We start from the raw sequence: 18,246 nt of genomic DNA on the forward strand, positions 1-18,246 counted from the left end.
AATTAGGTTCAAACTTACCTTTTATGATGTCAGTAGACTGTGCATTCTTAGGGTTTGCCTTTAAAACCAGATCTCCCACTTCGAAGTGTCGCCCTTTGACCTTCTTATTATAAGAGCGATGGAGATAGTTTTGATATGCTTGCAAATGTGTCAGGGTTGTCTAACATTTCTCATCTAACATTTCAAGCTGATGCAACCGAGAGACTCTATGCGTCTCATCATCAATCAAATGTTGCAGGGAAACATGCAAGGAAGGAATCTCCACTTCCAAGGGTGAAATGGCTTCCGCACCATACATCAAGGAATAAGGTGTTGTGCCAGTAGGTGTGCAGATAGAAGTGCGATAGGCCCATAGTGCTAGATTCAACTATACATGCCAATCTTGACCAGCGTCATTGACAACCTTTTTCAGGATCTTGATAATGGTTTTATTTGATGCTTCGGCTTGACCATTACCCTGTGGATAGTATGGACTGGAGAAACGGTGTTGGATATGAAACTTTTCACAGAGTTCCTTGACATCTTTATTCTTGAAGGGGCGACCATTATCTATGACTATGGCAAGAGGAAACCCATATCGGCATATGATATAATTCAAGAGGAATTTTGAAATTTGCACTCCAGTGATATAAGTCATGGGGATAGCCTCGATCCATTTTGTAAAATACTCTGTGGCTAAAATGATGAACTTGTGTCCATTTGCGGATGTCGGGTGAATCTTGCCAATAAGATCCAATCCCCATTGAGAAAAGGGCCATGGAGATATGACAGAATGAAGCTCTTGGGCGAGTGCATGAATATAGTTTCCATGGATTTGACATTTGTAGCATTTCTTAACAAAATCATGAACATCTTTTTCCAGAGTGGGCCAATAATACCCAGCACGAATCAACTTTTTGGCTAAGCTTAGACCATTGAAATGGCCCCCACATATACCATTGTGAACCTTGTGTAAAGCCATTTGTGCTTCATCAGAATCCAAACACCTGAGGAGGGTATGGTCAAAGGAACGACGGTAAAGGGTGTCGGTGATGATGACATATTTGGCTATCTGTTGGATGAAGGCTCGCCATTGGTTAGCGGAAAGGTTGGGTGGTAAGGTTTGGGATTTCAAATATCGATATACGTCATTGTACCATGGGGAATTGGGACCAACAAGAATGCACATCACATCTGCTGTCAAAATGTCAAAAGAAGGAACCAGCAATTGTTCGACTAAAAATTCACATTTGTCCATATTGTGGGGCATATTCAACATGGAAGCAATCATAGCCATCGCATCTGCCGACTTGTTTTGCATTCTTGGAACTTGACTGAAATGGATAGCCATGAATTTGGTCTTGAAGAAATCTACCATATGCTTATAGGGAATAATCTTTTCATCTTTTGTTTCGTAGTCATCATTCACTTGTCAGATGACTAATTGAGAATCTCCATAGACTTGCAAATGTGTGATATTCCAGTGGACTGCTACTTGGAGTCCTGTGACCAGTGCTTCATACTCTGCAATGTTATTGGTACAATGAAAAGTTATTCTATAGGACTTTGGAATAGCATCACCTTGAGGGGTGACAAACAAGATGTCGGCTCTGGACCTGAACTTGTTATGGGATCCATCAAAATATAACTTCCATTCATTAGAGGATGTGAGAGCAAAGACTGATTCATCTAGAAAATCAGTCAACATGGGATGATCATCATAAATAGGAGCCTCTGCAAGTTGATCTGCAATGACTTGTCACCTTTCGCTCCATATACTCAATATCAAATTCACTGAGGATAATAACCCACTTTGCTAGGCGACCCGTCAAAGCTGCTCTACTAAGCAAGTATTTTAGGGGATCAATTTTTGCAACCAACAAGGTTTGGTGATTTAACATATAATGTCAGAGCTTTTGTGTTGCAAATACCACTGCTAAGCATGCCCTTTCAATAGTTGAATAATTTAGTTCATAGCCTACTAGTGTCTGGCTGATATAATAAATAGCTCGCTCTTTGTCGTTCTCATCTTGTTGGGCCAAGAGAACTCCTAATGCCATTTCAGTTGCAGAAATATACAATATAAAAGGCTTTCCTTCTATAGGAGGCATTAGAACAGGCGGCGATAGCAAATAGTCTTTAAGAGCTTGAAAGGCTGATTGACATTGCTCAGTCCATTTAAAAGCGACACCTTTATGCAATAGATGCTGGAATGGATGACATTTGTCGGTCAACTGAGCTATGAAGCAGCGGATTGACTGGAGCTTTCCTTGCAGACTGCGTAATTGATGGAGATTAGAAGGAGGAGGCATATCCATTATTGCTTTAACCTTGGCAGGGTCGACCTCAATGCCTCTGTGAGAAACAATGTACCCTAGTAATTTGCCAGCTGTGACACCAAAGACACACTTCTTTGGATTGAGTCTGAGCTTGTATGTCTCCATTCGGTCAAAGATTGTGCCCAGGATGGCTAGATGACTATCTCTTGTGATAGATTTGCATAACAAGTCATCAACATAGTCCTCCATCAAAGTATGCATGAAATCATGAATAATTGTCGTCATTGCTCTTTGATATGTAGCACTTGCATTTTTAAGACCAAAGGGCATCACACTCCAGCAATAGGTACCCCAGGCACAAGTGAATGTTGTCTTATGTTGATCTTCAGGAGCAATGTGAATTTGGTTATAGCCGGAGAAACCATCCATTAATGAAACCATCTCATATCCAGCAGTCATGTCCACTATGATGTCGATATTTGGCAATGGAAAATCATCTTTAGGGAATGCTTTATTGAGATCCCTAAAACCTGTACAGATTCTAATGCCCCCAGTTACTTTGCTAACTGGTACTAAATTTGAAATCTAGTCTGCATAATCAATGGGTCTGATAAAGCCCACATCTAGTAATTTTTTCAGTTCTACCTTGACCAAAAGAGCCACCTGAGGATGCATCTTTCTAAGTTTCTGTTTGATAGGCTTGGCATCTACTTTTAATGGCAAATGATGAAGGACTAATTCTGGATCGAGGCTAGGCATATCTGCATAGGGCCATGCAAAGCTGATCTTCTTCTCAAGAAAGAAATTGACAAAGTCTATCTTTTCCTGTTGTGATAGAGAAGCCGCAAAATCAATGACCTTAGGGTTGTCAGGTGTACCCAAATTGATTTCCTCGGTCATTTCCACTAGCAATGTTGATTTGTCCTGACTTGATAGGGGCATGTCCATTCTTCCACCTTTGGGTGCCTACGAGAGGTTTTCACCCAAAGGTATGTCTTTTATTTTTACTTTTGTATGATCAGAGAGTGCCTTACGATTTTCACTCAAAGATCTATTCTTTTGATTTTTTACTTTTTCTTTTCTTTTTTTATTTTGATGACTGGAAGATGGAGTTGACTCCCCAAAATATGCTGTGGAATCTAGGTCCATAGCAAATCCTGCCTTATGATCACCTTGTGGAATGCCTTCCCGTAGTCCAAGGAATTCTACAATTGCTTCGTCATTTTGAAAACAGTCCAATGTTAGTGGTTCTTGTTGGTCATGTTGGATAACCTGGGGATAGACGAGGGGCATGTCATCATTGGTTTTCAGGAGAAAGAGGGCTGATATGGTGAGGATGTGAACATCTGTGGTGTCATTATCCGAACTGCTTGTATTTGATTTGGAGCTTGGGTCCCAGAATGACTCTATCCAAGCATGAGGACATGTTTTAGGAAGACGAGTTATTTCATGTTTGTCTTCCATACGCAAATTATCAAGGTCAATGAAAATATTGTCCAGGGCATAGGAGCTAGAAGAAAAGGAACTCCACTCCCATTCATTGGAATCAGTTTCAGGTCGGGTATCCTCAGGTGTTATTTCATCATCAGAGTCACGCCCTTTTCCACGCGTGGTCACTTTGGAAGATGAGGGTCCAATTTGCAATGGTACAAAACCTAACCCTAAAGTTGGAGGTCGCCTTTTGGGTATAACAAGTTCTAGCCTTCCATTGTTGTTCAGGCCTAAGCCACTGCAACCATCATATCCTTTCTTTTGCAGCATAGTGAATCCTTTGCCGTACCGTTCCATGGGCAATCTGACGGGTGGGGTCTCAATTGGATCTTTGTAAAGCCAATCTATGACATCATCATCTAACGTTTCCTTGTCAAGTTCACCCCATCTTGTAAATATAGTGGGAGGCTGATATTGAATAACGACCTTAGGCTCCTTTTGCAATAAATGCAGTTTGCCATATGATTTTGCAAATATTGGTAAATTCCCAATGAGGAATGTTTGATCCATTGAATATTCTCCGCATCCTTGGTCTTATATCTTCAATTTTCCTTTGACAGCATCTAACAATTCATTAGGATCCACATAACTATGTGATTTGGCCTCTCTATTGACTGGGACTTGCTACTGAGGGGTATCCTTTAGAGTAGCACAAAATTGAAATGGATTAGGATCTCCTGGAATTGTTATCTCAATTCCATTGTAAGGATATTTTAAACATTGATGATAGATGGATGGAACTGCTTTCATTGCATGGATCCATGGATGGCCAAGAATCATATTGTAAGGGAGATCGAGGTCTAGGACCTGTAGGAAAGTGTTTTCTATCACTGGACTGACCCTGATAGGCAATGTAATTATCCCTTTGGATGGGCGCTTAGCATCACCATATGCTTTGATTGTTATTCTTTTGGAAGCATCATTGTCATATTCTGTATATCCAAGGCCAATGACCACTCTCAAGGTACAATTATTAAGACCCGCTCCGCCATCTATCAAGACTCATCAGATTTTGCAATCATGGACAAAGACTTCAAGGTGTAAAGGATCATTATGAGGGAGCTTATCAGGTGACATATCATTATCAGAAAATGCGACATTTTGGGAAACAACTAGATGTCCAATCCGGGCTTGAAATTGGTCAACATCAATATCTGTCGGGACAGTGGACTCAATTAAAGATTTATCCAGGACTGCACGATGCATGGGGGACATTTTCAACAACTCAAGGATTGATATTTGTGCAAGTGTCTTTCCTAGATGATCCAAGAGATTATACTGACTTGCAGGAGTTGGCTTGGGAGGAGCTGCGGGAGCTCCTTTCAGGAACATTTTGGATCGACGAGTGGTGACTGCACAAGAAGGATCTTGTCCCTTTATTCTTAGGGTAGAAACATACTCATTTGAAGCATGAAAACAATTAATGACATTATTATAACCAGAACTTGCATAATTTGCAATTTGAGTAGAGTTTGAAGAAGATGCCTTCCCCTTGTCATGATCAAGCAAAGGAGTTTTGAAAATGGTATGATCAGTGTTAGAGGTCGCATGGGGTGGATCTACCTCAATTACTCCTTGCTCTAACAGGTCTTGAATCAGATGCTTCAATTGAAAACATGATGCAGTTTTATGTCCTTTGGACCGATGGTATTCACAATAGGCATTATCATTCCACCAATGCGGCTTTACCGCAGGTTCTGCCTTGAAATCTGGTAGCTTGATAAATTTTGCTTGTATTAATTGTTTCATCACTGATTCAATAGGCTCTCCCAATGGCATAAACTATCGAGGAGGCCCATCCCACGATCGGAAAGGTTTGCGTTGTTGGTTTTGTTGTTGGCCTTGCTGTTGATTATATTGTTGTGCTTCTTGGAGCCTAGGTTGATATTGCAATTAAGTAGGTTGTTGATATTGCACAGGCGCCAATTGCGGTTGTGAAGTATGATAGCTTGTTTGGCTTGGCACATATTGAGGCACATCTTGATGCTGATGACTCAGAATTTGTTGACTTTGTGCCAATTGTTGTCGCAGTGTATATCCCATCATTTGTAAAAAACTTTGTTTAGATGGTTTTTGTTGCTTCTCCTTAAGATGGGGAATGACACTTGCATTAACTTGCTGTGTTGTTTGTCCAATCCACAGTGATGGTTGCAAGTTTGCATTAACTTGTAATGGTGCAGAGGGCGCTGCAACATGTTGTCGAATGCGGTATTGTTCTTGTTGTGCATTGCTTGTTTGCACATTTGATGTTACCTTTTGTGTATTACTCAATTGTTGCAACAATTGTTGTTGGTGCAAAACACTATCCGTAGCTCTTTGTGTCGCCATTATCGAAGGATTTGTCACAATAGTGTTTGGCAAATATATTGAACTTAACAGGACATAAGAACTTTGTTGCATCATGGATTTGCTTTGGACATTATTGATATCAGGCATTCTAGTCATGAAGCTTTCCTGCATCTTAGATTTTGATCCAATTTTATGCATGTAAGGAACCACTTCTTATTGAGGGACAGCTGTCAATATTTGAGTGGTCTTCATTTGATCTTTTGTTATAGGTGTTGTGTTGAACAATGGATTATTTATTGTCTCAAATGGTGACTTTTGAGGAATAGTCACTGTCAATGCCTTTGAAGCACGTTTACTCATCAAGGTAGGCTGAGTTTCTGGTTGCACATTTTCTTCATTTGGATGCGGAGAGAAAGTTAACAACTCATCGCCTTGTTGTTTTTGCACATTGACTTGCTCACCTGGGGAGGTCACATTACTCATCATGTTAAGATATTTTTGTGGGAACATTTTAAAGACCTTGTTCAAGAACTTATCCATCTTTCTTGTCACCTTAGGATCTTGAAGGAACATATCAATATCATCAGAAGCATCGGAATCTGATGAAGAATCTGGTTGGACATTTGGATTCGCTTCTTGTTGAATGCCTTGATCTGAACCAAATCCTTGCGAAAGAGTTTGTTCTTCATATAATGTTTGAGTTTGAATGTCATGTTGCAGGTGTGGTTGATTCAAATTGAAAGGTGCACTTCCTCTTGTAGTTGGTGGAACACTCCCATGTCCTGGTTTCATAGGTACAAACATTGGTTCATATAATGGAGGTGTTCCAAGTTGAACCATTTCATATGGTGATAAAGATGTGTTTGATGAACCTTCAATTTGTACTGTTTGACTAGTTTGAAACTGCGAATTTGCTATGTTGTCAATGGGTTGATACGTTGGTTCGCCCATCTTTTCAGATTTTGATCTTGTCTCAACAGGCATGTCACTTATGCAAATGCAATACTTTTGGAAATTTTTCAAGGATACTATATAATATGCAACTAAATGCAAACTGAATAGACGAAAATGCAATCTATGGCAAGAATGCAATCTATGTTTTTGGTTGTTTTTGAAGATTTTTGACAAACTTTTTGGAATGCAAATCTAAAAGAGACCCTTAGGAAATTGAAATGATGTCTAGACCTCAAAGGACAAAAGGACCAACTGACAAAAGGACAAATGACAAAGTCTCCCCTATATGCTTGGATACTAAGCTAGGTTTGACCAAATGACAATACTGACATAAAGAGAAAAGGTTTGATAAGGTCTAGACTTCCTAACAATGACTTAGAGTTTATCAAAGATTTGGATTACTCAAGTATGACAAAACCTAGTTTTGGCACTATATGCTAAGGGACAATTACTATGCAAGTGACCCTAATGTGATATGATAATGACCTAAGCTTAATGAAGAGACCTAGGGTATGCAAATGCAAGTGTATGACAATGGTATGACTTTAATGCAAGAGGACATATGCAAATGGATGACCCTTATTGATATGCAAAGGAGTATGACTTAGGTGAAACCTAACCTTGGTAGTTGACAATGCCTTTGCAAAATGCAAACCTAGGATGAACCTAAATCTAAGTGACATGAATGTTGAAACAAGATTTTGAAAAATGTTTGACAACCATGTTTGAAGGTGTTTCTTGAACTTTGTTGGATGAAATGTTCTTATGTTTAACCTTGTTTTTGAAATGAGATGCAATTCAACTTTTGACAAACAAAGAAGACAAGATATTTCAACTTAGACTCAAGACAATCATGCTCATTCACACATTTCTTATGGTAGGCAAGGGCAGTAGGTACTTGAGAGGTAGACTCGTTATGGGATTCAAGGAGAATACATAGATGCTTGACCCCACGGGCTCCCCTCCACGGCACTCACTTCTCAGGGCAGCCAAGCATTAGTCCCCATGGAAATCTCCCCATGGCAAACTTAGTATCTCTTCCAAGTATCCGAACTTGTCCTTCTCAAGAAACTAGAAGGGTTTTTGGCCTCTAAAGACAAGGTGTTTAGTAAGGATTTCTGTTAAGTGTTACTCCTTGGTGTCACGCAAGTGTGATTGAGACATTAACCCCACCAAGGTACCAAAAAAATGTAGTCACGCAAGCACGATTTAGACCACGAGGTCCTACTTAGATGTTGATATGAGAAAGAGTCCAAGGGTCATCACTTCCCAAGTAACTATAATTCCCACATAACCCTTCCCTCAAAGCTTTCGCCCATCAGGTATTTGTTTATAGTGAGTTAGAATGCCAAGGTATTCTAGCCATACTCACTTTGGGTCATTCCCTTCTCACGATTATCACTTGCTTGCAAAAGCAAATGGTCAGGAAGGCAGGCCCTCTAAAGGTGACACACAATCAAAGACATGAGCATGGTATTGAAGATCTAGATTTCTCATCACCCTAAGAAGGATGAGAGCATACTCTCCTACTCCAATGTCAAACTCAATAATCAAATCAAGCATAGATTCATTCCATCCTATTTAGAAATCACTAGGTGCCTAAACATTAATTTCAAACACAAAGTTTAGTTGTATTCCAAGGCAACCTGTAAAACCCAAGTCAGAAATTTGATATGCTTGGTCTTTGACTATCGAACCTGCACAAAGCATGTTAGCAGTTTCATTTATTGCCTTTGTCATGCGTATGCCAAGGTGCTGCACAGAGAATCAGCACCAAAAACCAAAAAGCAGAAAACAAAATGCAAAACAAACAATTTTCAAGTAAAACACTACATTTTTACCTCTGTTTCTAGACTTTACACAGGCGCAGAACTCATGACACAGGTGCAGAACTCATGACACAAGCACAGAATGTCTTTAACACAAGTGCAAAATACTTAACACAGGCGCAAGTTGTCTTACACAGGCGCAGAAGTCCCCAGAAAACCCTACACTACCCTATTTTTGGGTTTTTTTTTACCTACAAATCAACTCACAAGCACTCAAAAACATAGTTAAGGGGTTAGATGGTTAGTGTTCACGTCGGGTTCACCAATTAATGTAGTTAGGAAATCGGAAAACATCAAAGCAAATATAAACATTAGTCATAGCTCAATCACAAAAGCAGATTGCAATGATCAATCCTAAACACACTCAATAAAGACATGAAAATGAAACATTCAAAACTAAAGATTATGCAAACCAAATGTAGATCTAAATGCTTCCTTCATGCGGCTCCATTGCCCTTCTTTCTTCTCCAAATAGCTTTGTTGTGGATCTCACCTACTAGTGCATGATCATGATATGAAAGCAAGTAGACAAGATGATTGCTCAAGAGTACTTGAAGCATGATTGATTCAATAAAGTAATTCAAAACAAGCGATTATTAGCTCAGAAGATGATTATTAGCTCAGGATTGAAGAAATTCATCCAATTTATAGATAAATTGGAGAAAAGACAAGATTAGCATGAAATTGATATTTAGGCAATTGATTTCAAAATCGGCACAATTGAGTGGAAAGGAGAAGGTTATGACACCTTCTATGTCATGAATTATGACATATTGCCAATGCAAAGGTTAGAGGACTAAAGGCTTATGACATCTTGCTATGTCAAAAGTATGACGCATGAGAAATTCATGCTTCCACCGAAGCACAAAAATAGGGAGAACTAGAGAGAAATTAATTAGGTGGAAATTAAATTTGACAAATTAGAAAATAGGTGGAAATTAGGAATTAGGAAAATTAGAAAATTAGGAAATTAGAAATTAGGAAATTAAGAATTTAGTGAATTAATTAATAATTACTCATCTATTAATTAATTCACAAAGAGGGAATTTAGAAAATTAGGTAAATTAATTAATAATTTGTCATTTATTAATTAATTCACAAAAAGAGGAATAATTAGTTAGCCAATTAAATTAAACATTTAATTGTGACACGAAGACCTAAGATAAATAAATAAATTATTTAACCTAGAGGAAGAAAATGGAGAGAAAATGACAAACAAGGTTAAATGAATAAATCATAAAACCCTAGAAGATAAATTAGAAATGCAAGAACGACAATTAGGTCTTGATGTAAGATTGACTTGATGTCGATTCGATCATGATTTTGAATTGATAAATGATCAATGTGATAAACAATTTTGATTGATAAATGCACCAATTTACGAGGAATAATGACAAATTGATCCAAATTAACACGATTGAGAAGGACGATGATCAATGACAAATCGATCGCAAAATGACAAGATTGAAAATGATAACGATCGATGACAAATCGATCGCAAAACGACAAGATTGACAAGAGGACAAAACCCTAATTAGGATTAACGATATCCAAAATGATGACAACTGAGCACGCACATTGATGTGATAGGATAAGATCAATCAAAATCATGACTGAAGATTGTTGTCGACAAGACCAAATTCGAAAGCGAGATAAATGAAGAAATGCAGAAGAAAGACTCGATGCTCGCAAATGATAAAGACCAAGTGCATGAAATAGGAGAAAATATTAGTGCGACGCAAAAACCTAAAATGAGGCAATGCGCAAATGTTAAAGTATGACTCCGCAAGCGTTGACCATTTTTAGGTGTCTACAGGTATATATGTCATTTGATTAGATCATTTTGAAAAATATAAGGTTTTGGAATGTAATGAAGGATATATGAGATATATGAGAGAGATCATGTATGTAAGGACATTTATATAAGAGTTTATTTTGGTAAGGGTTTAGGGTTTCAGACTGGAACAAATAGAGCTTAACTAGAACTGTATTCAGGCATAGAATATGTTATCTTTGCAAATCACTCATTTCTTTGGATTATAGTCTGGATTTGTATGTAGTCAGTGAGGCTCCTTTTTTGATTGAGCAGTGTGCTCTAGGTTGTAAGCCTTCCTAAAAGTGTAGGCCCCTATATTTTGTAATATCTATGGCTAGTGGATTGATATTGTGGGTCACAAATTCCACTGTGGTTTTTCCTCTTTGAGATTTTTCATGTATAATGCTCTGTGCTATAATATTCATTTGTGTGATTGACTTATTGGTTGCTTTACTTCTTTTAATCTTATATGTACTGGTATACCAGTTTGTGAATGCATGTTTTAATAAGGTTAATTAAATCACTCAGGTAGATCAGTGATTCACCCACCTCTCTTAGTGATCTTCGATTCCAACAATTGGTATCAGAGCCTTGTGCCTCAGAGGAAGTTTAATAGCTTGAGGAAGATCTTGAATCTAGAATCCATGCATATGAGTTTGGAGAAGCAACTTGAGGTAGCACTTGAAGATTATGATGTTGAAAGGATGAAGAACTTGAAGTTACAAGATGAATTGAATTCTTCTCAATAATTCATTCTTGTCCTATAGGAGAGGTTGTCATATGTTCAATCTAGGAGGAAGAAACTTTTGCAAAATAAGGATAATGAAGAGAAGAATTCCCTTAATGAGAGATGTCAAAAGCCGAGTCTAGAGAAAATGGTCATGAGGAATGAAATGCGAGATTTAACTATGAGGATGTCAAAGGAGATTGAGGACCAGAAGAAGAAGGAAGAAAATCTTGATGTATCTCTGAAAGACAAATTTGAGGAATGTGGTAGGTTGGTTCATGAGAATGAGATGTTGAGGATAGATTTAGTACAATCCCTGAGTAATGAAGAAGAGCTTGAGAGACAAATGATAATTCTAAGAGATGATCTCACTATTGCAAGTGAGTATAACGAAAAATTCAAGGTTAGTTCAGCACAACTTCATGAATTATTGAAAAGTCAAAGACAAAATGGAGATTCTAATGGACTTGGATTTGAACAAGGTCAAAGCTCTGGTACTGCAAATGAAGATCAAAATCAGAAGGCATCGGTAAGGTAGCTTAATGCTTATAAATTTAATGGTAGATTCTTTGTTTCTAATAATTTTGGTCACATGGCTAGGCAATGTAGAAATAGAGGAAATCATAACTATAATTCTGCTCTGGGTCAATGTTTTAAATGCAATAAGTATGGTCATAAGATACAAGATTGCAGAATGAATGTTAAATGTTATGCATGTGGAAAATTTTGACATATGGCTAATCAATGGAGGTCAAGCAATTATATCGGTTTTAGAAAAGCAATTCAAAAGAACAATGTTACATGTTATGCATGCAATGAGGTTAGACATATAGCTAGGTTCTATAGAAGTAGAAATCCACCAGTTAACAATGATGGATTAAATGAGAAAGGAAAAGAGAAGGTTAATGAAATCCGACAAGATCATATCAAGAAATGGGTCAGGAAGTCAGAAGATCAATCTATAGATTTAAATGCTCTGGTTACTCAACCGATAGAGGAGGTTGCTCCTGCACCGGAAGCAGGCTCATCTAGTAACTAAGGTAGATGCCTTAGGGGTAGGCAAAATTCATGATAATACTTCTTATGCCCTAGGAAGAGGTTCTGGAAGATGTTCCATACATTGAAGATACTTATCCAACATGGAGATGTTAGACCGAGATCTGGTATCTTTCATCAGAAGTCATTCATATCAATGATGGATTAGGGTTTCTTCAAGGATAAAAGGTTAAATGGACTTCATTTCTGATCACTTTACAATCAGAGAGATTCAAAGCGATGTAGAGCGAGCCCAAGGAAATTTAGAGTGATCAATATCTTCTTGAGTAATTTCACCAATGATCGGAAGAGTTTTTAGGGTATTCACCGGCAACTATTCACAGGTATTTATCTTTCATCATGGAAGTGGGATCATCATTTGCACCAAATTTTATTGCAAATCCTACTGCTGTTGAGGTCAAGGACCATCCTAGGCCTATTTTCAAGCGATATCTACATATAGCCACCTTGGATGATTCGGTTGGCACTTTTTCTCATATCCCAAAATGAGTCGTATATGTTGAAGATGTCAGAGCTTACATTCACTATCATATTAAGGATTTGGGAACTAGAGATATTAAGAGCATGTATATGAATGAGTTAATGGGATATTTTGGAAAGATTAAGCCCGAGTATCAGCATATTGAGGATCTAGGGTTTACTAGCATTTTGGATATTCCCAAATTTGAGGATGAGATTATCATATATGTTTTAAGAAGAGTGCATGGGGAATTCATTTGGTTGGAAATGGAGGATTAGCACTATCAATGAAAGAGATATTAGATTAAGAAGCATGATTATTGGTTACAAGGAAACTCATCCAAACTGTTTGAATTATGTTTCTAGCTCCTGCATTTATACAATACATAAGATGATGAGGGAACATGAGAAGTTAGATCTCTATGGATGGATGTTAGATGAACTGTTAATTAACCTAGGGAAGATCAAAGGAGAGAAGAAGGGAACATTCCGGTATGGAAATCTTATTGTTTGTTTGATATTTTTTTTATTAATGAAACTCTCAATTTTGAGAAGAGACAATGGGCATTTGATATCCCAGTAGGAAGGCAACTGAAACAATCTATTGCTACATTGGGTAGTGAGCGAGATGATGAAGTATGGGGTTACTTTAAGGCATTCCAGAAGACTATGAATTCTAGGGAGAGGGTTCCAAAGAAAATTGTTGAGAAATACTCAACCAAGATATGCTTAATGGTTAAGAAAGATGAACCTTTGATGGAAGTTTTCAAGCCCCAAAAGATTTAGATTGAAGAGATGGGTTACGAAGTTGATGCATAGATTCTAGATGCTTATGCATAGTTGCTAATTGATGCACCTATTGATGAAGTTGAGAAAAAGTTTGGTACTGCTAAGTAGAAAAAGAAAGAGGTTGAGATTGAGTTTAACTAGAAGAAGAGGGAGAAGTAGCAGGGCGAGGCAAGAAATTTTGTGGAATAGGTTTCACATGATATCAAGGCATTACTTGATGTTGTTCCAAAAAAGGGAAGGAAGAGGAAAGAACCAAAAAAATTTATTGAGTCTATTCCATCAGAATCTAGATCTGATGATGACATACCCTTAGAATTCAAGAGGGTATTGAGGAAGAAAGATAAAGAGACTAAGGTAGAAGCAAAGAAGCAACCGGTTAGGAAAGTTACAATCAGGGTATTGGCACAGAAGCGAGCTCCAAAGGAAACACATTCTACCCCATCCGGTACTGGAAGAAGAAAGAAGATGGATGAAACTGATCTTTCACTTGTATCTGGTAATGTAACTAATATTCCACCCAAGACTTGTGTATATTTAGTAGATGAAATAACTAAGGATGGTATGTTGAAGAATGTACAAATCTATTATGAGAATTTAGATGATGATGAATAAAGAGAAGTTGAGGAAGTAGTTTTATTGTATTTGGATATATATAAGAAATCCTTGTTATAAATTGAAAATCAAATATCGACACAATTATATGAAAAATTAGATGGTAGAAGATTATCAGCAATGGAGGAGGACAAGCATATAAATATTCAAGAGTTGTTAACTACTTGTGAAACTATTACTCTAGAGGAGCTGGATAGGACTCTTTCTTCTTGGCTTTTGAATTTACTAATAACAAGAAAGAGTATTTAATTTTTTTTTCATTAGGTGCAATAAGTACAACTCCTACTCCATTCCCTTCCTTACTATAGGCACCATCAAAGTATAATTTCCAAATTAAGTTTTTATTTTGTTTAACTATTTGTGTAACTTTACTGATCTCTAAAGGTTTAGAAATACTTACCTAGAATTTGTCCATATCTGAATGGAAAAAGTAGGTTGCTCCATTGGGATCAACTTCTTCTATGAGATACAGGGATCTTGGCTCTTTTTTTATCCTCATTGTTGTCCCTTTGACTAGAATAGTAGCATAAGATAGATCAAGCTGAACGTGACCACCCACCAGATTTGACCATTACCTGGATAACAACATTCTGTAGTTTGTAGGAACTTGTACCATTGTGATGTATGTCTTATATGTGGTATCTGGGCAGGCTGGAAACTTGAACTCTACATCTTTCATAATACCCACCACTGGTATAGACATGTTTTCCATGGCATAACACTTACCATAAGGTGTGTCAACATGCATCCCAAGCTCCCTCATGACATTTTCAGGCATGGTGTTCACCACTGCCCCTAAATGGTGTTCACCGCTACCCCTGAATCTATCATACAATTCTTGACCATTTTATTGTTAATTAACAATGTCAAATAGAATGGATCAACTTGTGTGATATTTTTCATGATAGATGTACCTAAGTAAATTACTGGAGGATCCTCTTTTAACCTAGCAGGATTTTTATTTAGATCCCCAATGTTTGATATAATCTTCAAGGTCTCATCTTTATATTCTAGAAATTTCATTACTCCAAGCAAGGGCATAGAAATTTTTACCTGAGACAATGCTTGAGACATAAAATTTGCACAGTTTGAAGAAGGGTTACTAATTTATTTATTCTCCACTGGCTTGACAAGCTTTGGAATTTCAATTGGCTTATTATTTTCCAGCTCTGTCCCTTTTTTAGCGTTAGCATCCTTACCCTTGGCTACGTTATTTTTTGTCCCATCAAATTTTGTGACTTTGGCAAAGATAACCATTGGCTTGCCCTACTCATTGTTGACATTCCTATTCCTCGGCTGATAATTACTTTCCACTTGTTCTATAGTTGCAACAGTGAAAGCTTTCTTTTCTTCTTCAGTCAGGTTTCTCAAAGAAGGCACTATTTCTTCTTGAAACAGTTTTCTCAAAGTAGGGGTATCTTCATCATCATTGGAAAAAATATGTTGTATACCATATTGCAAATTTTCTCTTCTTTGATACACATCAGAATATTCCTCTTCTTCAGATAAATCCTCATTTCTTCCCCAATATGGATCAAATGAGAAGGCATTAACAGTTGGTTCATAATCTTCATTTTTATCTTCTTCATCTTCTACCAAGCCCTAGGCAATCATGCACCATTCTGTAGCATGAGGCAGATTACATACATCACACCATGGATATTCATCTACAAATTTTGTAGTTTTCTTTAATGGGTCAGGATTCTCTTTGTTGGTATTTGGTTTTACTAGTTTTCCATCTTTCCAATTTGTATTATATGGCATGTCATGCAACCTCGGCCTATTGTAACGTATTTGCTTACTATTCTTGTATGGTGGCCTTTCATTATGACTTTGCTTAACCTTTAAGTCCTTGAGCATGTCCATGATTTTGGTAAGATCATCTTTCCTATAGACCCTGGAGTTGTACAGCTTTGGATCATCTCTCTTAGCAACTTTTCCAGCCACCTTCCTATTATTTTCAATAATAACAGTTGTTTTGAATGCTTATTGTAAAGTGTTAGGTCTATGAGACAGAATCTCATAATGATTTTTGTTGTCAAAAGCACTTAAATAAAAGTTAATCAAAAATGAATCAACAAGTCTAACATCTTTGGGTATTCTATTTAATACTTTATTAAATCTTTTATTAAATTCATTCACTGATTCATTTTGATTCTTTTTTATGCTTGTTAGTTCATGGGATGCAAATGAAGGATCATTGTGATCTCCAAATTCTTCCAAGAATAGCATCACAAATTCCTGCTAGCTGCAAATACATATGTCAAGAAGGCTTCTATACCAATCTCCTACATCCTCTATCAAAGACTGAACCAACAACTTCATGAACACATCTTCATGAGGAATCTCAAACTCTTCAATGATATTCTTTACATTAATAACATGTTTCTCTGCTGAATCAACTCCATTTCTTGAAAATTTTGGGATTGATAATCTTAAATCATTAGTGATCTGATTTGGATAACCAACAATTCCAGTGAAATCCAATTGTCTATACCTCTCAATGATTAAGGCTTGCCTACCAACATGATGTTTTCTTTGATTTTTCATAATCCCATTATTTTTGCTATAGTTTCCATTATTACCATTACTACCACCCCCATTAATATTACCATTATTGTTACCATTGTTCCTACCTCCACCATTGCCACTTCCATAATTGCCATTGTTACCTCTATTTTGTCCTTTATTCTGATCGATGCCACATCCATTATTTCCTACATGGTTGGCCTTATTTGTGTTAATCCGGTTCCCATAATTTTCCCCATCTCCATTCCTTCTTCCATCCTCCATCCTTCCTTCATTTTGATCCCTATGCACATCCCTCCATCTTCTATTTTCACTTACCAATGGGTTGTCATAGGTTACAAAAGGTTGGTCATTTCTTCTCATATGAGGAGGACTATATCTTGGAACTGCTCATCTACTTATTTCACCTCTCTCTTCTCCTACCTTGTCTGCCCTGGGGCTTGAAATATTATTTCTCTCTATTCCTAATTTCTATAGCACCCAATTTGGTTACCTTTTAAGTGCCCTCACCATCTTGGTGTCATCAACACTCATATCTGCCATTTTAAGAATAAGATCATCCCACTGTTTTTCTTCATGTTCCTCAGCATTCATGATCTCATCGTGGCTATGTCTATTATCCTTTGAAGTTATTTTATGAAAAGGGTTTTCCTCTCTACTCTCATATTTTCCAGTAGACGAAGAATCTTCCTCCCTACTAGGAAATCTTCTATATCCTTCAAATACCATGTTTGATTTTTTTCCTTTGTTCCTTTTCTTGGGACTCAACTAAACAAGATCTTCTTGTCCTTTGTGCAGAGATCTCCTCCCCTGCATAAATATTAATGGAAAATTACTAGGAGTTTCTCTTATTTTATCAACATACCAATCATTACTCATGTAATACATGTAGAGTCGCCACCTCCTAAGAGGAAAAATATCTTTTACTAATCTTCTAGGCTCTTTCCTCCAGCAGAGTCTAAAATGAAACCCCCTAGAAATTTTAAGTGCTTCTTATCACAACTCCCCAATAGATTCACCAATCTGTTGGTGCCCAAAACCACAAATTGGAAAACTTAAGGATTTTCCAAGCCCTTAATTGATCCAACTAGCCTTGGCCAACAACTAGGGATGGTCAAAGACCAAATCCCTCTGCACTTAAGGCTCCACTGAACCTAGGTGGGTATACCTCTCCCTCTCAAGCACAAAAAAGAGTTATTTAAAGTGGATTTAAACTTTGGTAAGATAGCTCTTTGTAAGAATGGCAATAATTTCCTGGTATTGTTGAATGCTTTTATTTGAATGCTTTTGAAATTGAAAACTAAATGTAAAGATAATTGTGTATAAAGATTGTTGTATTTTGGAAATAAATGCTTTCAAGACATACAAGAAATATGCAATAGAATAATTCCAAAGGTTTTAGAAGAATGTTTTTCTCTCGGGGACTTTATGCATATC

General features: G+C 37.2%; 1 protein-coding gene across 1 annotated transcript; it reads right to left on the reverse strand.

Moving 5' to 3' along the window:
• Positions 1-15,546: 15,546 nt before the first annotated feature.
• On the reverse strand, positions 15,547-17,073 carry LOC131061889 (uncharacterized). Its single transcript, XM_057995742.1, has 3 exons — positions 16,562-17,073; positions 16,123-16,231; positions 15,547-15,882 (listed from the first exon to the last, which is right to left on the reverse strand). The coding sequence occupies exons 1-3, from the start codon at positions 17,071-17,073 to the stop codon at positions 15,547-15,549; spliced, it is 957 nt and encodes a 318-aa protein (XP_057851725.1).
• Between the last annotated feature and the right edge of the window lie 1,173 nt (positions 17,074-18,246).

The sequence above is a fragment of the Cryptomeria japonica genome, chromosome 9 (assembly GCF_030272615.1).
Source record: "Cryptomeria japonica chromosome 9, Sugi_1.0, whole genome shotgun sequence".
In the NCBI taxonomy this organism is placed as follows: Eukaryota; Viridiplantae; Streptophyta; class Pinopsida; order Cupressales; family Cupressaceae; genus Cryptomeria; species Cryptomeria japonica.